A 21,382-nucleotide genomic window follows, 5' to 3' on the forward strand; every position below is an offset into this window, starting at 1 on the left:
AAAGTCATGAAATAACCAATTTAGTTGAAGGGTATTACCAAAAATTGTATGAAAAAAAGGAAACATACGACAATGAAATGAGACATGTTTTAAATAACATATCAAAATCAGTGGGTCAAGACCCGCTTTTAACATCACCCTTTACCCTGGACCAACTAAATGAAAGTATAAAGAATTTTAAAAAAGGAAAATCACCGGGGGAAGACGGCCTCAGTCTGGAATTCTACCAGACCTTTTGGGACATTTTAGCACCGGACTTGTTGACTGTTTTTAACGAATTTTACAACCTCGACCACATGCCAGACAGTTTTAGATCAGGGATAGTGACTTTACTACACAAAAAGGGGGACAAGACTGACCTAAACAACTGGCGACCTATCACTCTTTTAAATGTGGACTGTAAACTTTTAGCAACACGCATGTCGGCAGTTTTAAATGACTTAATTGACCCAGATCAAACCTGTGCCATTGAGGGAAGGAAGATCAGCGACAGCCTCATGCTTATCCGTGACACCATCGGTCATGCGAGAGAGAAACATGCGGCTAGTAGTCCTAATTTTATACTTTGAGAAAGCTTTTGATCGGGTCTCGCACAGGTACCTTTTTAGGGTACTGCAAAAATGGGGCTTTCCTCAAAAATATCTTAAGTGGGTGAGACTGCTGTACCGGGACGTATACAGCAAATTCAAGGTTAACAGGAACTTGACAAAAGCAGTACAGATCAACTGCGGTGTACGTCAGGGTTGTCCCTTATCTGCCCTTCTCTATGTTCTTTGCATAGAACCTTTGGCACAGATTTTAGGAAAAGATCTTATTATCAAAGGGATCAATATCCCAGGAGGTGGGGGACCAGTGTTCCCTCTAAGCTGCGCAATCGCACACTGCCCGCACATTCCGCAGCGCACAAGAAAATCTATCCAGTGCATAAACATCAACATACGTAATAATTAATATCTAATATTAGACTTAATCTAATCTAATTAATTCGCCCAATATTGTTTTATGATTCTCACTCAATGAGTGACAGGTGTGTAGCCACTTATGGTACAAAGCCAATCATGGCATTGACTGTGCTTGCGTCTGGGCCTAGCCTATATGCGCTGTGCAGGTTAGCTAGCAAGTTTCTAGATGCTAATACAACCCCTGCATCATGGCGAAAAAAAACGGTAGCGACACATCCACTCACCAAGCCACAGTAAAAAAAAAAAAGTTCTTTTAAGATGGAATGGTTGACGCAGTATGCGCAAATTTAAGAAAAAGCGGTGAGATCAAGTGAGATTTCTTTTTCAAGTGAGAAAGGTCTACTCTGCTAAACATGCAGCGATGCCAAAGTAGCAAGTGAGTTTTCAGAGGAAAAAATTGAATGGAAGCTGGACTATCTCAAGCGTCATGTTCAGCATGAAAGTCATTTAAAAGCTGTCGAAATTGTACGAAGAATCAAGATGGGACAGGGGATTAGTACATTATTGCGGGAGAGCGCAAAAGACAGAAAAGGAATGAGCTGTCACACAAAACAAAATCGGAACCTTAAGTTATAGTTCTCATGGTGTCATGTCTTGCATGTCGCCATGACAACCAGCTAGTCCCGCCCCTTGCAGACATGGGGACTTGAGACTTAGTGACTTGGACTCGAGTCGACTCGAGTCGCTGTTTTTATGACTTGTGACTTGACTTGGACTTGGCAATCTAAGACTCGGGACTTGACTTGAGCCACGATGACTTGAATGACTTGCGTGTTCATATATATATGTATATTTCATTATTTAAATAATGTTGACAATTACAGTACGGGATGCGGGCTGAGAAACGCTCTCATGTCACGCCCACTCTGCCCATGCGCCACACACCTCCACGGCAACCACCTGAAGTCAGCATGTCTGCTCCGAGGGTAGTAACTTTTGGCTTCAAAAACTTCTGTGAAGAAGGTAAACGGCGAACAGCGCAGTGCAAATTTTGCAACGGGAAAATTTCGGACAGCCAGACCACCACCTCAAATTTCATCCGACATTTGAAGAGCCATTCTGCCCAGTAAGTGTTTGTCAGTGTTAATATCTGTTTGTCAATGTGTTAATATCTGGTGAGTTGGATGTTGGCTAATGTCTGTGAATATTGTCATTCACCCAGGTCATTTTATCCATACAGTTTAGTTGTAGGCAACTGGACTTCTAATTTGAGCTTGAGGAACTTCCATGAGGAACATCTACAGCTCAATCTCTAAAAAGTCCAGTTGCTTACTCTTTGGTTGTTAGCTAAGAGTGAGCGGCAGGGCGATTTAGCCGCTGCACAGGGGGGTTTCAGTTTATCATTGTGACATTCTTATGCAGAGACGAGAGGTTATCGTAACCTGCGTCAATGATGCTTCATTCATTTACTTTTATAAACATTGCAGTATGTTTGAGTAAAACGAATGCATTTGTGCTCATAGTGCCTCGTCTATCCTACAACGGGTAACGCAAAAGACAAGCCAGGCATATTGAGCTAGGAGCTACGGATAAACGGGCTGTCTAATTGAGAAAATAGGGTAGGCTAAGCGGTGAAGTTGAGAAGGACACGTGCACTGTACATGATCAAAAATCAGGGATGTGATTTGACCAAAGTGAAATTATCTGAAAATTAGGCGGGGGTCTGGGGGCCGCGGGCACCCAGCTAGGTCCAGGGCAGTGCCCTGGTGGGGGGAGAAGTGGGGCGAAGCCCCCCGGAGGTCATGGGTTTTCCGTGTTTTTAAGTACTTTCAATGCACTCAGATGACAAAGAAATAGACAAAACAACAGCATACATTTTCAATGTATTTTGAACTATCCCATATAAAATTACAGTTTAAGTCAACTCAAAATCAGTCACATTAAAAAACATTGGACTGCCTTTGCTATTAAAAACTATCACTGAGAATATCATCATATCTAACTCATGTGATTACTAAGTTAACACATAAATCATGTTGAAGAGTTCAAATTTCATGAACAAATAATTGTATCATGACCAAATGAAAAGTAACTCATATTAGAACATACCATAAATGTCTTTGTTATAGAAGAAGATGTTATCTATAAATGAAAGTACTGTAGTGGGTTGTACATAATTCACCCACGGAACCATTGTTTAGTTAGCGAGTTCCTAGGGGGACTCTTAATTCGGCCGGTTCTAGCCACTCTCGTGTTTGTTTTGTTATCGCCAGTTTAAATGTCATTAAAGCAGCTTTCGTTGGCACCTTTGTTTGACACTCCGCTTACGACTCCCGTCTCTGCTCGCTACATTGGATCACGTCGGGGTCACCAACATTTGTAGATAATTCCTTCTCTAACCAGTCCGATCGAAACTTGTTTTTTTACGATCTTAGCAATTTCTTTAACTCGCGGAGCATCTTTGCGTTCGATCTCGGACATCTTTCTTTAAACACTCGGCAAAAACGTGTGAGAAATGAACAATGGCATACTCCTACGCCTTTATAAGGAGCGCGTTTATTGGTCAACACGGAGACTTCAACCAATCGCAAGTACGTTTCATTTCAGTTACGGAAACACTAAAATGGAACGCTGTCGAGACGAAATCGTTTTTTTTACCATTTAAAAGAATCGGAAATTTTAAAATTTTATTTTTGGAGCGAAAGCGGAATTCCGCGAATTAGCGGAAAAATCACATCCCTGAAAAATGTGTCTTTGCCTTAATGTTATAGTCTCAATCTGCATATAATTTGGAAGTGTTGGCAAAAGGGCACCTTCCACGATTGGGGAGAGTGTGGGGTTGGCGGCAGCTGCAGGGGGATCCGCTCTTTTTCACAGGCATGCTGATCGTACATAGTCAAGTCAAAGTCAGTTTTATTTGCCAGTTCCTTCAAATGTACTTGACATAAAACGGAATCGAAATTACGTTCCACACTGTCCTATGCGTAGACATTGACAACAATAAAGTGCAATAAAAGTGCAACAATAAAGCCTGGCTATCGCGACTATTAATAAACTGTGATAAACGTGTGATAAACTCATCACACGAGTTTAGTCTGGCCAACCATCCGAGAGGCTGCGTTGATCAAATGCCTCTGTGTACTACTGGACTATGCTACAACCAATCAGACTACAACGTCATCACGCTAAAACCGCCTCAATCGTGCAGGCTAGATCAAAAGTTATGCCAGTAGTCTCCAAATCAAATAGTGACAATAATGTTAATCCAATCTTATAATTAAGACCACTAAGTCGACAATTATGGAAGTTTTTTTTGTAGTTTTTTTTTAGTAACTTTTTAGTATAAAAATAAATATTAGCTCATTATTTTCTTTAAAAATTTTGATTTCATGGTTGGAAATGTTAAATAAATTGTTTTATTTATTAACTATCACATGGTTAAGATATACCAGCTTTATGAGCATAAAAAAGTAAAAAAATGTGGTAAAAGCTTCAGTTACAGTTGATTTGATATTAAGTAATATCATCCAGAAGATAGATAAAAAAAAATACAGAAAGTTTCAAACAACTGTTTTTTTAACCATATGTCATGATTTCATGTCTGCCCAACCATACAGGACATCTCATTCTTGTTTTTGCATCTGCTTCACAGATATGCAGAGTATGAAAGGACAAGAAACGCCTGCACTGATACTACACAGCCTGCAATATCACAGTTCATCCAGTCTCGTCCTCTGGAAGCATATTCAGCAAATCATCCCAAACAGAAGTCCATAACCAATGCTATTGTTACAGATCTTGTGATTGGATGTAGCATGCCCCTTTCAATGACGGAAAATAAACATTTCAGGCACTTCATGTCTGTGGTCGACTCCAAATACCAGCCTATCTGCCGCAGAACAATAACTTCAACAATAGAATCACTTGTTGCAGACATGCAAGAAAAGATCAAAGTGATTCTTGCTGGTGTAGACCATGTGTCGGTTACCATAGACATTTGGTCAGATAGGAGGATGCGCGGCTTTTTGGGAGTCACTGGCCATGTCTTAACAACCTCAGAAGGAGTCATGCTGAAGTCATACCTGCTGGCATGCAGCAGATTCAAGGGATCTCACACAGGAGAGCGCATTGCTGAAGCCTTTGATTCCCTGTGTGAGGATTATGGCATTCGGAAAAAACTCGACTTCATAATCTGTGATAATGCTGCGAATATGAAGCGAGCATTTTCAGTCTGTTTTCCGAAGGATCAAGATGACGAAGTAACCGATGATGACAATCTGGATGATGAAGAATTGTGGGAAGACCTCTCCAGAGGTGACTGGGAGACTGTGGACCGCACAATCAACAGAGGAAGCCCTAAACGTCAGCAATGCTTTGCGCATACTCTGCAGTTAGCTGTTGGTGATGGTCTCAAGGATGCACGGATCATGAACAGTTCCTTTGCAAAATGCTCCAAGCTTAGCTCTCTCTTGCATACATCCAGCACCTTTAAAGATGCGTTTGAGGAGAAGTTTGATCAGCGAGGGATACCCGCTGCTGTAAACACACGGTGGAATTCAACTTTCCGACAAGTCAAGGCAGTGCTCTCATTCAGTCACCAGGACTTGTGCAGTGTTGTTCAGAACACGGGACACAGTGAGCTGGTCTTCTCAATTAGGGAGTGGAACTTGATGAAGGAACTTTGTGATGTGCTACAGCCATTTGCAGAGGCCACTGATCTTACTCAGGGAGAGAAGATTGTGACGATTAGCTCTGTCCTCCCCTGTGTATTGTCTCTTAACCACCACTTGGAAAGACTCAAGCCGCAAGTGCGCTTCCTGGGAAGCATGATCCATAGCCTGCAATTCTCTTTGAAGAAACGGTTCCGGGGAATCTTCGTTAATGTGAAGATGTTGTCAGCTGCATCAGGGGAAGAGCTGCCATTTGCAGACCCAGTCTACATCAGGTCAGCTGTCCTGGACCCGGCTTTCTCCATGATGTGGCTTCAGCATGATGTGCTTGTCACCGATGATGTCAAGAATAACATTGTTGACATGGTAAAAGGTCAGTGGATTTTTTTTTTTTAACGTGATGTACACTTAGGCGTGTCACCATTATCAAATTATGGAAATGTAATTCAAAACAGTTATATGAGTATTATAATCCATTTTAGAGATGATTTTGCAAGCGTATCAAACTGTGGATGTTCAATTTTGAATAATGCTCATGAGATCTTACGCTTGCCCTTTTTTTTCTTTGTTTTAATTAGATCTGATTCTACGTGAGGTGCAACCTCACACAACATCCCAGAGTCCTGAATTCCTAGAGGAGGAAAGCGAAAGCCAGCAAGAAGACAGCACTGGCCTATTCTCAGGCTACAAAAAACGCCGCAAGCAGGACCCAACCACCAACCCAGAGACACAACTAAATAACTATTTTTCTCTTTGTTGTGGGCAGCCTTGTCTGTCCTTCTGGGACGCAAACAGGGCTGTCCTCCCTGCCCTTTTTCCTGTTGCAATGAAAGCTTTGTCAGTGCCAGCCTCAAGTTCCCCAGTGGAAAGAGTCTTCAGCCATGGTGGAATCATTATGAGACCCCATCGAGCTCGGCTTGCAGATAAGACCCTGTCTAATCTTCTATTTTGCAAATGCAATACCTTGTAAAAAGGGAATGACTGATGGATATACAGTGACTGAGTGAGTGAGTTAATTTGTGTCATTGTGAGTGAGTGAGTGAGTGAGTGAGTGAGTGAGTGAGTGAGTGAGAGTGTGTGAGTGTGTGTGAGTGAGAGAGAGAGGAGAAATGTAACAAAGTTTAATAATAATAAGCTATTTGTTTTAGCTGTTATTTGTTTCCTCATAAAAAGGGATTGACTTATGGATATACTGTTTGAGTGAGTGACAGAAAGCGTGTGAGAGAGAAATCTGCAAAGAAAAGAGCAAGAGAAATGTGACAGTTTAATCCTCTGTAAGTTAGTATTTGTTTTAGCTGTTATTGTTACTTTGTAAAAGTAAAAAAAAAGTAAAAGTTTGGGTTTCGATCTACAGATCACTTTTTCTGTCAATAAATACCAAATACTGACGATATCACTGTTTGTTTGAGTCTATGATGTATTTTACTGAACATGAGTATTTAGGATACAAATATTTTATTACAGGTTAGGCACATTAGCCAAGGATGATTACTTGATTTCTTATATATTGCCTTTCACTTTATTAAGATCAGATTCTGAAGCTAAAATTACAACAGTACGCCAAAGGTGACTTGACTTGGACTTGACTTGACCTATTACAGGACTTGACTTGACTTGACACAGCCTGTGACTTGACTTGACTTGACTTGACTTGCCCAAGAAAAAAATACTTTGGACTTACTTGAGACTTGCACATGTGTGACTTGGTCCCATGTCTGGCCCCTTGACACAGATTGTCTTAATGACGTGTGCGATTCGTAAGGGCTCGTTTTGGGACTGCCGGTTGAGAGATCATTATTCTGTTCTGCATTGCCCTGTTTTGCTGTTCTGTTCTGTTTGATTCGAGGAAGACCTGTCATGCCCGTTTGTCTAAATTAGTGCCTTTAATCCTGTTGTGAGTATTACCTAGTCTGAGTTCCTGATTGCCTGTAAGCCTGTTTTCTTTTTGTCCCTGCGTGTTGGACAACTTATTTTCTAAATAAAAGTAACTGATCGTTACGCGAATGAGTTCTCACTTCTTGCCTCTTGGTCCGGCCCTTGACACATTGACAATATTTTACTTGCCATCCAAATGAATGCATCAATGCTGTCAGTTCAACAAATCCACGAATCACATGGCAAAGTATGTGAATATACCAGAAAGCTGGTGAAGCAAAAACTGCCTTTGAATTCGTGAACTCCATCAATGAGGTACTGCACATAGTCTCATTCTGCACCATTAAAAATGCACCCAGTACACAAAATGGTAGTCATATATATTAAATACAGGGAGGAAAATTATATTAACTACAAAACTGTTTGGTGGCATCATCCAGTTGACAGCATGCACTGCTCAGGATATTGCGCAAGGAATAACTCAATTTTACACATCCCATTTTTCAGATTTTTGTCTTTTTTTTTTTTTAAATGGACCAATTTACTCATTTAAAAAAATTAAGCGTGCATATCTGATGTTGCACACAGTAGTCCCAAGTTTGCTCAGGGAGCTTGTATGTATGCCCAGATACATAAAAAATTAGAGGGAACATTGTGGTGGACAAATTACTAAATGCATTTTATATATGGACGATTTTAATATTTTATGTACTGACCTCTTATCGGTCACAAGAGCCCTCGACTTGACTGACTTGTTTGGGAGGGCGTCTGGGTCAAAGCTCAATCGAGAAAAGACGCAAGCGCAGTTTAACGGACCATGGACAGCAACAGAAAAGGCAGGACTCCCACTGACAGTTTTAAAGACTGACCAGAAAATCTTGGGAATAAAATTTAATATGAACGGGGAGGGTGAGACTAACTGGGATGACGTGGCAGGGAAAGTTAGGCAAAGGCTTGGTTTTTGGAGCCTAAGGAAAGGTTTTAATTAAAGCGGTTATTCTGCCATTGCTCTTACCAATCAGTTCTGTTTTTATGCCCAAAAGAAAGGTGCTCTTAGAGTTGGACCGAGCCATTTTTTACTTTATCTGGGGTTCAAAGTGGGAAAGGTTAAAGAGGGAAACTATGAAAATGAAAAAGGACAAAGGGGGCAAAGGGGCGCCTGATCTCCAGCTCTTCCTGGGGAGCAGGTATGTCTCCCTCCATTTTCAAAATGCTGTGGGCCCATCCAGAAACCCGAAAAGTCAAGCGATGACTCGTTTCTGGATGGGCTCGTACTTGCGCAAGTTAAAACTGATACCACGTAATCTCTCAACACCAGTGTCTTTTGACTTGTCATCAGCACATTCTTTTATTCAAAACCGCAACAATGAGGTGGCCATTTTAATAAACAACCCTCTACTCATCTTAAAGGGGAGCACTGTTGTAAAGACGGATGCGCAATTTTAGCAAGACCATCTTTTATAGGGCACGATTTTAACCTTTTAAATATATACGGCCATAACGACAAAAACCTCAGGCACGAGCTTTTTAGAGGAGCTGCAGTCCCACATGCTAGGCAACCGGCCAATAATCGTGGGAGGGGATTTCAATTGCATTTTAGGTAGATAGGACAGGCAGGGGCCAGTGAGGATTTTAAAGTAGACAAAAGAACATACCTTAAGTTTCCCCCCCAATTACCTGCCATGGAGGGGAGGGGTACTGGTGGGGCCAAACCAGACCCACAAATTAATGACTCAGGAAAACCGGTCGCTGCAAGAAATGCCCACAATTGAGTCGAGTGAAGATGACTCGGAAGAAGCAGAGGGAAAAAAAAAATAACTATTCCTTGTGGGCAGGGAAACTTAAGACTTGCCCCTGACCAGTCCTCTGCTCAAGACACCGTTTTACCATCAGCTTTTACCCCGGACCAACTGAATGCTTGTATAAAGAATTTTAAAAATGGAAACTCACCCGGGGAGGACAGGCACAGCCTTGAACTTTATCAGACTTTTTGGGATATTTTAGCACCGGACTTGATGACTTTTTAACAAATTTTCCAACCTTGACCACATGCCAGGCAGTTTTAGAACAGGGATAGTGACGTTACTGCACAAAAAAAAAGGGAAAAAGACCGACCTAAACAACTGGCGACCTATAACGCTTTTATATGTGGACTGTCAACTCTTTAGCCAGCTTTTAGCTAGATTAGGGCCTTTAAGGTTAAGAGAATAAGTTCCTGAGCGCTAAAATAATTTGTCTAATTAAAAAGTTACAAACTAAAAGCCACTGGCAACTTTCTCAGGTGACTTATCTTGTCAATCAATGAATTACTATGGTGTCCAGAACTCCTTGTGCTAAACAATCACATTAAAGCTACAACTTGAAGGCCACAGGCATGTTTCTCAGGTGACTCCAATCTGTTAATTAATTACTGTGGTGTATAGCATGGATCATTCTGCTCTTGGAAAACGTATCTGCTAAATAAAGGTACAGCCTTAAAGTATATTGTTATGTTAGCTTGCCCCCTAGTGGAAGCGTGTACCCTCTTTTTATGTTTATTGTTGGACAGCAGTGTATCACAACATGGAACCAAAGAAATCATCCAAAATGTTGATTAAACATCTTGGCAAGCTTTAAGCCACGCGCATGCAAGCACTTTTAGAACATCTGAGTTTTGGATAAAACCTGTGCAAAAATGTGTTTTGAAAGGTACCTTAAGTGGGGGGCATCTCCAACAACTTTGCGGTTAATGGGAACTTGGCAAATGCAGTGCAGAGCAATTGTGTCCATCGGGGTCATCTTGTCACAGATTTTGAAAAGCCATTTAAGTGGGTTTTATCTACGGGCAATATAAATATTCTTTGTGCTGACATTTCATCTGTCTTAAAAGCCTTAAGCCAGAGGCTCTCCAAATGCAGACAAGACTCAGGCGCAGTTTTGTGGACTAGGCAACGCAAAAGACCGGTAAAGCAAGTAGTCAACACAAACTATAATATTGTAACAATGTTAACTGGTGGGCTAATATCAGAGGATCAGGTCAGAGTACTGGAGAGCAGTAACAAAAAGGACCCAGATCAAGTATTAAATGTTGTGAAAAAAATATTGAACTAATATGAAATTGTCCAAAGATAAAACAATTTAAACATTTACAAACCACTCTGTAGAATGAGAATGTGGGAGACAGCCTCACACCTTAATGGCCATTCTTCCAGTCAGAGTTAATGGGCAAGTGTTAGTGTCCTTTGATCTACATGTTCAAATGGGAAATGTCAAATGCACAATTTTCTAGGGAGAGCTTGATATATGGCAACGCTTGATGGAAGTAGGTGGTTGTAGCGCATCCTACCTGACAATTAGCTCAGGTCCCTAGGAGATTAACAGAATGGGGACATCCTTAACCTCCAGACCTTGATTCTTGGCAGGCCATTCACAGGATTAGAGTCCAAGGCTGCGCCCCTGGCCTCCATGGAACAGACAATCCTTTTACAAAGAAAATTTCAGAATAATTTCTAAGCTATAGCTTAACGAGATGCTAACATTAGCATAGCAAACATTTCATAGGAAAACACCAAGGAAAATTCCTTGCAATGCATTAAATTACATTTCAACAATAAGATAGCATGCCAAATATATACACTATACACATTAGCACGATTATAATAAAGAAACACTAAGCAAAACAAGGTATTATGGAAGCACATGGTATAATTTGCATTGGTAGGCATGATACCTTATACCAATAATAAAAATTAAACTCACCAGTTCAGTTAAACATTAAACAATCAGGTGGGCGAGAAAATAAATTGACGAGTTCATAAAGTACTGGAAAAACGGTTCGAGTATCAAGTATTATAGTTGAAATTGTACAAGTACTTGTGACTCACCTAGATCTGTTACTCCTTGTCTCTCTTCCACAGCAGAAAAAGGCAACTTCCTCTCCTTCTACTCAAAGAAAACTGAGCTTGAAGCCAGAGCAACTTATGTAGTGATAAGTGGACTAGTGATTGAATTATTGGAATCATGTGTTGTGTCATGTGCCAGTGCACATTCAAGGACTGGTGGGAGTGTGGGAAAAAACACTATGAGGCATTTTAACCCTGGTTACAAAAGACTCCCGCCGATTGTTTTGCAAACCGACCAGAACGTGACTGGAATAGGCGAGACCAACTCAGCTCAGGTTATTTGTGCTCCAGCTAACCGTTATGGTCTTAGGGTCCGCCAGTCCATCAGGCCTCCTAGTCGTCTTATTTGTCAGATGAATGACCAGTTGATAGGTGACAATTCTCTGCCCGCAATATCTGCTAGTTCCTAGTTTAAGTTCATTAGAGATACACTTTCAGTTTGAGTAACAAAGCTTGAGTAAGAAACAAGAATTGTGCCTATGTGAGCACTTACAACTACAGGAACAATGTTTGATATTTCAGAGATGTAACAGGCATCTTTGAGTCTGTGCTTAGTTAGGAGTTTGATCGCCTCCTTTCTTTTCACACTCCTTTTTGGGAGAGTTTTAGAACTAACATGCACTTCAGTTTGTTCCTTGTAATACTGTACCAGTTTTCGTGTCCTCTTTTTCATCAGTATTTGCCTTTTTGGCATGTGATTTTTTTTTTCTGTTTAGTGTAGCACTCCCATATTTAGCAGAATTTCAGGGGGGTGTATGTAACGGGTGTAATAATAACTTTTGTTTTATTGAAATTCCTGCTGAAATATGTGTATAGTTTTTGGTAAATGTCCTGCAATGCTGAGTCCAACAGTGCCATCTGCTGGTATGGGGTGGGGTTTGGTTTTGGCTTCTAACATGTGACCAGGAGGCGGGGTTTGTTGTTAGTCTTACCAGAGAGAACTACAAAGGTAAGACATATCTTTCAACGTGAAAGGAAAAGTTAAGTAACAACTTGAGTTTTAAAGTCTGAGTAAGCTGACAATAGAAAGGAAAGTTTCAATCATCATTTGACCCCAGCTTTTCTCCATCAATTGTTTTTATGCAGTATGTGTGAGACACTTATAAATGTGTGAAATACCTTTTTTTTTCTTCCCGAAGGTCAAGACTTTATTTTATAATGTATTGAACACGTTTTTTAAAATAATTTTATTTATAAATTTGTTAACCAAAGAATATTGACAGAATTGCTATGATGTATGGATGTAAAACTCCTTTTGGAGCCACATGGAAGAAAAAAGTTTTTACTGGGGCTGAGAGAGGAAGAGAGCTTTCTGAATCAGTGAATCATCATGAAGCAATGTGTCAAAATGGTTCAGTGCTGTGAAGCATTTGAGTCATTTAAATTTCAGTCAATTACGAGTCAGGACACTAGGACACAGTTTGGTCTCTTTGTGTCTCAAATCTTCTTGTTTTTGCTTGCACGACACAATGCAATGTGATGACACACTGTCCCTTTAAGTCAAGTCAAGTCAAGTCATTTTTATTTGTATAGCCCTAAATCACGAAGAGTCTCAAAGGGCTTCACTGATTATTACACTATATTACACAGACTATTTTTCAGCCGACGAGAAGAGTAGGTTATTCATATGCTATGGAGTAGAAGTGAGTTTTAAGTTTAGATTTAAACATTTCCACTGAGGTTGCAGATCGGATCTCAGGGGGAAGAGCATTCCACAGCACCGGTGCCCGGATGGAGAACGCTCTCGAACCAGCAGAACACTTCTTTGCTCTTGGGATCACCAGAAGACCGGCACTCTCAGATCGTAGGCTTCGGACCGGGACGTAGGGGCAAATCAGATCTGAAAGATAAGAGGGAGCAAGTCCATGTATGATTTTGTACAACACTAAGAGAACCTTGAAATCACATCTATGGCTAACTGGGAGCCAATGCAGGTTAGCCAAAATCGGTGTTATGTGATCGTACTTTTTTGTCCTAGTTAAAAGCCTCGCTGCAGCATTTTGTACCAGCTGAAGTGACTTGATTCTAGACTTCGGGAGACCAGAGAGTAGTGCATTACAGTAATCGAGACGGGAGGTAACAAACACATGAATTATAATTTCCGCATCAGACTGAGACAGTATTGAACGGATTTTAGCAATGTTACGAAGATGGAAGAAAGCGCTTCTAGTAATTTTCTTTACATGCATTTCAAAGGATAGATCAGGGTCAAACATGACACCTAAATTTTTAACTGAGTCACTCTTTGTGATGTGACATTTGTCAATGTTCACAGCAGTTTTTGAGAATATATCACGGCATTTAGATGGACCAATGACTAACATTTCGGTCTTTTCAGAGTTAAGACGCAAGAAATTGAGTGACATCCACTCTTTTATCTCAATGAGGCAGGCCTCCAAATTTCCACAGTTTAGTGTGGGAGATTCCTCCAACGGAAGATATAGTTGAGTGTCGTCTGCGTAGCAGTGGAAGCTGATATTGTACTTGCGAATAATATCAACTAATGGAAGCATGTAAATGCTGAAAAGAAGGGGGCCAAGCACTGAACCCTGCGGAACACCGTAGGTAACATTAAAGGGCTCAGATGTCATTTCACCATATTTAACACAGTGCGTCCTATCTGAGAGGTAGGATCTGAACCACGAGAGGACGGTTCCTGAGAGACCAATCCATTTTTCCAACCGTTCTAGTAGGAAATTGTGGTCCACTGTGTCAAAAGCAGCACTAAGATCCAGCAGCAGCAAAAGTGATGAAGCGCCAGAATCCAATGCCAGTAGGAGATCATTTGTTACCTTGATCAGAGCTGTCTCAGTAGAGTGGTTATCCCTGAATCCTGATTGCATGGATTCAAAAAGGTTATTCTCGGATATGAAAACATTTAGCTGCTGTGCCACTACTTTTTCAAGTACTTTAGAGAGGAAAGGTAGGTTTGACACAGGTCTATAATTACTTAAGATTTCTGGATCAAGGTTGGGTCGTTTCAGTGTGGGTTTAATAACGGCGGACTTAAAAGCTGCTGGAACTAGACCTGAGGAGAGTGATATGTTTATAATATTTAGAACTGAAGGTCCAAGGACGCCAAAAAGACTTTTAATAAGTGAACCTGGGAGCGGGTCGAACTGGCAAGTTGTCGGTTTGGCCGCATTCACCACCTGTTTGAGATCATCAAGTGACAGTTCACTAAAACACAAAAATTGACAGGCGGATGGCTGGGCAGACTATTATTACAGCCCAAATTTCTTTGCACAGCACTGTTTCCAGTGTTTTTCCAGAGATGTGTTTAACGATGACCTTTTTTTTAATGTATAGTTTATTCAGGGCGGCACGGCAGCTAAATATTTAGGGCGACCGCAGCACAGTTCTGAGGTCATGGGTTCAAATCCAGCTACTAGCCTTCCTGTGCAGAATTTGCATGTTCTTCCAGTGCCTGCGTGGGTTTCCTCCGGTCACTCCGGTTTCCTCCCACAGTCCAAAAACATGCATCTCATGGTAATAGGCCGATCCAAATTGTTCCTAGGTGTGAATGAGCTAGTGAGTTGACTAACTATGTGTCCGGCAACCAGTTCAGTGTCCCCTGCACACTTCTCGAAGATAGCCTTCAGCACCCCCGCGACCCTACTGAGGATAAGCCGTGCAGATAATGGATGGATGGTTTATTCATTATTTTGGAGTTTATTAGTTGCAGTGAGAGGTCAATATTTTTAAAGACATTTTGTTGTGTCATGCAGGGATTCCACGTTAAATTTGCCTAGTATAAATAAAATTAGAATGTGATTAAAACATTCATTTTTATATTATTGAATACCTGGAATAGGACGGCATGCATTATATTAACATACAGTATATGGACTTTACAAAAGGGAATTATTTGTTTAGTTTACCGCTATATTAAGTTAAGTTAAAGGACACTGGTGTTAAATGATTGCTTGGTCCGAGTTTTAAATTCCGCAGGTACGAACCCATCCAGAACCGAGTCATTGCTTGACTTTTCGGGTTGTTGGATGTAAGGTATATTAAATCTAGTTATTTGTAATTTTCTCTATTATCTCTATTATTCACGTCACAAATGGCTCTGATGGAATGTACTTGAGTTCATACTATTTTTATTACTTATTCTCTATTTTTCTACTCTTTTATATGATTCTGTTTAAAATATATGCACACTTTCAGTCTTTATTTTGAAGGATACAGGAAAGTCGTCATGGTATGTTTTTACAACTGCTTGACTTCTTCTAAATAAAAACATTCGGGTCACTGGGCCACGGTGAGAGAAAGGGAGTCATTCAAGGGAGTGGGTCCGTTTTTCTCCCCGCGGTTACTGGAGGCCTCCTGTTGATATCAAACCTGCATCTTCCTTGACTCTCATATCAGCCAAAGATTAATATCCCAAATTAATCTGACATGGATGTGCCCACAGCGTTTTGGAGGTGGAGGGAGGAAACCTGCTCTGCAGAGAGAGCTGGAGATCAGGCACCACTATCCCCCCTTTCTTTTTTACATTTTCATTGTTCCTCTCTTTATCCTTTCCCACTTTGAGCCCCAGATAAAGTAAAAGATGTCTCAGTTCAACTGTAAAAGCACATTTTCAATATGGCATAAAAAATGGAACTTGTCGGTGATTTTCTCCATTGAGCTTTGACCCAGATTCTCTCCCAAACAAGTCAGTCAAGTCGAGGGTTCTTGTGAAGGATAAGAGGTCAGTACATAAAATATTAAAATCGTCCATTTAGTAATTTGTCCCCCACCTCCTGGGGTATTGATCCCTTTGATAATTTGATCATTTCTTAAAATCTGTGGCAAAGGTTCTATGCAAAGAACATACAGTAGAGAAGGGCAGATAAGGGACAACGCTTACGTACACTGCAGTTGATCTGTACTGCTTTTGTCAAAATCCCGATAACCATGAATTTGCTGCAGATGTCCCAAGACAGCAGTACGAACCAACTTGGGATATTTGAGAAAAGCCCCATTTTTGCAGTACCCTGAAAAGGTACTGGTGCGAGTGTAACAGAGTTGAAATTTGATTGTTTTGAGTTTTTTTGAATTCTAACAAAATCTGTGTTTATGTTGCATGACTGTTAAAACTCTGGTACGGCATTCATTTGTTATGCCATGGGCGTGTGTGACCGTCTTTTTCGTTTGGCACTTTATTTGCTTCTGCGCTTGCCGTACCTTCAGCTATATCACTTCGTGATGAAGGTAAGCTCTGCCCAATATCAGTTTGGATAAAAGTTCATATTTTGCTAAATATATGAGCTGCTTTCACAAACTAATTTTGAATGTAAATGCAATTAGGTTGTGCTAAATGATGGAGACAATTCTAAAGCATATGTGACGCTGGCCAATAGAAGGCTCTTACAGCCATAAGAAAAAAACATGTCAGGTTTGTGTATCTACTCACTATCAAATAATTATCCAGAACACATCCTATAATTTCCTGTCTCACATCAACTTGTTCAGCATCCTATACACAGTTGTTTTTGTACAATACACCAGCATTAAGTAATTATTGTTTTTTCCACCCAACCTAAAGGCCAATGTAGAACGTCCTGTGGAAAAGCTGGCCACCATCACAGCTACCACACCATCCACACCACCGGGCACGTCGTCGGCATCTTCCAATCCGGCGCCAAACCCCAAATTACCCAGAAAAAAAAGGAAGCACGATAGACTCCTTAACAATTTGAAAGAGGAGTCTGCCAGAGTGAAGAAAAGGCACGAGGAAACTGAGGCCAAAACTGAGCGGTTCCTGATTGGGGGGCGGCAGTAGCTCAGGAGGTAGAGCGATCGTTTTAGGATTAAGGGATCCCAGTTCGAATCCCGGCTTGTCCGTGTTACATGTCGAAGTGTCCTTGGGTAAGACATTGAACCCCCTATTACCCCCAATAAGCAGGTTAGCGCCTTACATGGTTGCACAGATCACGGCCGCTATTGGGAAATGTGAAGCACAATGTAAAGCGCTTTGGGAAGTCATTGACTTGAAAAGCGCTATAGAAATGCAGATCATTTCATAGAAATGCAGATCATTTCATCCTTTTTGGGAAGCTCGTGGACAAATTTCCAGAACAGTGACATCTCTGCAATCTTTCCCTTTGTTTTATAAAAGGAAACTATTTTATTTTATTAAGAATTCAATGAAGTTCCAGTTTGTGTTTTCCAGTTTTATGGAAGTATTGGTATATTTTTGTTACATTTTGTGACACATTATTTATTTACTATTATGTATTTCGGCCCAATATGAGTTTGTTTTTCTGAAAGTAAACTATTATTTAACCCAGAGTGATTTGTAGTTGTTTTCTGTCCGCAAGTCACATAGTTCACACACAGTATCTCACATCATTATGAAATAAACCACCAAGGTGTTACTCAAAATAAAGACGTTTATTGAATAGTAATACAGAAGAGCAAAGGATGCAAATGTGGGTCTGACTTCCAGAGCCTGAAACATGGCTTTTGGGCATTTTATTCCATATTAACTGTGGACAATTCTGTGTACGGTGGACCTGGGAACACTGAGGACCCGTGACACCACACGGTAGGACAGACCGTGGGCCAGCCAGTACACGTAGATCAGGACCTCCAGACATGGTCCTGTTCCCTCTTCAGCAGCTCCTGCAGGGCCCACATGACCTTCTTGCTCAACCTTAAGTCCTGAATGAGTTCTGACTCCACATCGAACCATAAGCACAAGATAGGAGCATTCCTGTCCAACCTGTCCATGCTTATAGGACGGCCACTCTGGAACACAACAGATAAGATAAACAATTTGGACATAAATGTGGCCATAGAAAAGAAAAATACAGCTTTTACTGTGAGGTATGCATCATGAAAAAAATGTAGAAATTATCTTTTTTATATCCAAGGACAACTCTTGAACTAAATTCCTTATGAACTAAGGTGTTTGGGTCCTACAGGGAAGTTTGGTGACGATCATGTCAGCTTAAGGGCCAGGTGGACTGTTCTTGTGTTTGTTTACTTTTCATCGTGTCACACATCAAAGACCCCTACTATATGTCATAAAATGGCATTAAGACATATTGTCAGATATAACGAAATTGTGAATAACGAAATTGTGAACATGCTTAATTGCTGTTAAGATTGTCGAGAAAAATTGATCAAACCTCACATTGTTTATTTGATGTTACTAGTGTCAATAAAATTGTTCAAACAGAAACCAAAAAATTAAGATACTAATAAGTAGGTTGTCATTCATGTCTACACAAACATAGGGTATTATGTGAACGTGCGTTGTACGTTAAACCTTACTGTATTTGACCGAACGGGTCTTTTTTTTTTTTTTTAAATGAGTGGACGTACCTTGTAAAGATGAATCAGTGCTACATAGCGCCGAAGCCGTCTTCAATATCACGCATTTCTCCTCCATTGATTGGAGACACGGAAAAGGTGAAGAGCTTCCAGGCTATCGGTAATAAGACAGCTGTAGCGGCATTTTTAACGTTGCACGGACTCTCCAACTGCCAAACCACAGGTTATGGCCGAGTCCCATTCTTCGCACTTTCACTCGCTATGTGCCCTAGTCACTCGGTTTGCGCGTTCACGTGAAAATGGAGTGTGTCCCGATACTCTCAAGTCCGAGGCAGAAGTGACCTCAGACCATGTCGTAACCACTTCAAGACCGAGGGGGCTCCCTACCTCACTTGGCGGCGAAGTGACTACCCAGAAGGCTTTGCGAATTCTCAATATCAACAAACATGCCCGGAAAGGAACCGCACAAATGTAAGTAGTTTTCCACAACCACGCATGTATTTGCAACAAAATGTATTGAGATATCTTAGTTGGACGTAAATGCAATAGAAAATCGTATTTTCGCGTTAAAACATGAACATTGCAAAATCGCTACTTTACGAAGTGCACAAATCTACCAAGGGAGCTGCCAAAAAATAATCTTCACGCTACAAACTCTAAAGTAGGATAACTGCAGAAAATCACGGTTCAGCCCATCCCTGTTTGTATCTTAAACGAGTCGTGCTTTTACATGTACATGGCCAGTCGCTAAAGGAGCATAGTCAGAATAACGTTCTGGACATACGCGCTTGTTTACTGCACACAATTTCGGGTGTCGTGTTTTATTTACAATATGATTATTTCATGTGAGATCAGAATGCATTAGTTTTCATCATGCATTATGAGTAATGTCTCCGAATTTCACGTGGAAATACAGTTGAAACAAATTACTATCACACAGTCCACTGCCTTCTCTGTAAACACATATTAAGTAAACTAATTACCTTTTCAAAATGTTGTCCAAATGTGGAGACAATTCTAAAGCATATGTGATGCTGGCCAATAGAAGGCTCTTACAGCCATAAGAATAACATGTCAATTTTGTGTATCTATTCACTATCAAATAATTATCCAGAACACATCCTATAATTTCTCACATCAACTTGTTGAGCATCCTATACACAGTTGTTTTTGTGCAATACACAAGCATTAAGTAATTCTTGTTTTTTCCACCCAACCTAAAGGCCAATGTAGAACGTCCCGTGGAAGAGCTGGCCACCATCACAGCTACCACGCCATCCACACCGACGGGCACGTCGTTGGCATCTTCTAATCCGGCGCCAAACCCCAAATCACCCAGAAAAAAAAGGAAGCACGATACACTCCTTGACTTTTTGAAAGCGGAGTCTGCCGGAGTGAGGAAAAGGCTCGAGGAAACTGTGGCCAAAACTGAGCGGTTCCCGTCCTTTTTGGGAAGCTCGTGGACAAATTTCCAGAACAGTGACATCCCTGCAATGTTTCCCTTTGTTTTATAAAAGGAAAATATTTTATTTTATTAAGAACTCAATGAAGTTCCAGTTTGTGTTTTCCAGCTTTATGGAAGTATTGGTATATTTTTGTTACAATTTGTGACATATTATTTATTTACTATTATGTATTTCGGCCCAATGTGATTTTGTTTTTCTGAAAGTAAACTATTATTTAAACTGGAGTGATTTGTAGTTGTTTTCTGTCCAACAGTCACATAGTTCACACACAGTATCTCACATCATTATGAAATAAACCACCAAGGTGTTACTCAAAATAAAGATGTTTATTGAATAGTAATGCAGAAAAGCACGGAATGCAAATGTGGGTCTGACTTCCAAAGCCTAAAACATGGCTTTTGGGCAATTTATTCCATATTAACTGTGGACAATTCTGTGTATCGTGGACCTGGGAACCCTGAAGACCCGTGACACCACACGGTAGGACAGACCGTGGGCCAGCCAGTATAGGCCCTCCAGCCATGGCCCTGTTCCCTCTTTAGCAGCTCCTGCAGGGCCCACATGACCTTCTTGCTCAACCTTAAGTCCTGAATGAGTTTTGACTTCACATCGAACCATAAGCACAGGATGGGAACATTCCTGTCCAACCTGTCCACGCTTATGGGACAGCCACTCTGGAACACAATAGATAACAGACAATTTAGACATAAATGTGGGCATAGATGATGTAAGCATCATGAAAACATGTTGAAATGAGCTTTTTTATATCCAATGACAACTCTTTTGAATTAAATTCCTTATGAACCAAGGTTTTTGGGTCGTACAGGGAAGTTTGGTGACGATATTATGTCAGCTTAAGGGTCAGGTGGACTGTTCTTGTGTTTGTTTACTTTTCATCATGTCACACACTAAAGACCCCTACTATATGTCATAAAATGGCATTAAGATACTAATAAGTAGATTGCCATTTATGTCTACACAAACATAAGGTATTATGTGAACGTGCATTGTATGTTAACTTTTACTGTATTTGACCGAACGGGTCATTTTTTTAATGAGTGTACGTACCTTGTAAAGATGAATCAGCACTACATAGCGCCGAAGCTGTCTTCAGTATAGCACATTTCTCCTCCGTTTATTGGAGACACGGAAAAGATGATGAGCTTTCAGGCAATCGGTAATAACACAGCAGTAGCGGGCATTTTTAACATTGCACGAACTCTCCAACTGACACACTACAAGTTGAGACTCGAGTTGTTTACATGTGACGTAGACCAATACGTCACTGAGGTCTACAGCCAATTAATATTACCGCCATCTCC

The 21,382-nt window shown here is 40.7% G+C and overlaps 1 protein-coding gene and 1 long non-coding RNA gene across 3 annotated transcripts in view; one reads left to right on the top strand and one right to left on the bottom strand.

Annotated features, from left to right (window-relative positions):
* LOC148358063 (uncharacterized) overlaps positions 1–11,419 on the bottom strand; it is a 35,804-nt gene extending 24,385 nt beyond the window's left edge. The window contains exons 1-3 of one of the 2 annotated variants that reach the window (XR_015851555.1): positions 11,311–11,419; positions 10,773–10,906; positions 10,619–10,673 (exon numbers count right to left, since the gene is read on the bottom strand). This is a non-coding gene — a long non-coding RNA (uncharacterized LOC148358063). The remainder of the gene's footprint in view (positions 1–10,618; positions 10,674–10,772; positions 10,907–11,310) is intronic. The other variant, XR_015851554.1, reaches the window with a different exon arrangement.
* LOC148358065 (zinc finger BED domain-containing protein 4-like) lies at positions 4,890–6,900 on the top strand. Its single transcript, XM_088346212.1, has 2 exons — positions 4,890–5,945; positions 6,151–6,900. The coding sequence occupies exons 1-2, from the start codon at positions 4,916–4,918 to the stop codon at positions 6,540–6,542; spliced, it is 1,422 nt and encodes a 473-aa protein (XP_088202338.1). The 5' UTR covers positions 4,890–4,915; the 3' UTR covers positions 6,543–6,900.
* Positions 11,420–21,382: the final 9,963 nt, after the last annotated feature.

This window comes from Urocampus carinirostris, chromosome 10 (genome assembly GCF_059441175.1).
Source record: "Urocampus carinirostris isolate Australia breed hairy pipefish chromosome 10, RoL_Ucar_1.0, whole genome shotgun sequence".
NCBI lineage: Eukaryota > Metazoa > Chordata > Actinopteri > Syngnathiformes > Syngnathidae > Urocampus > Urocampus carinirostris.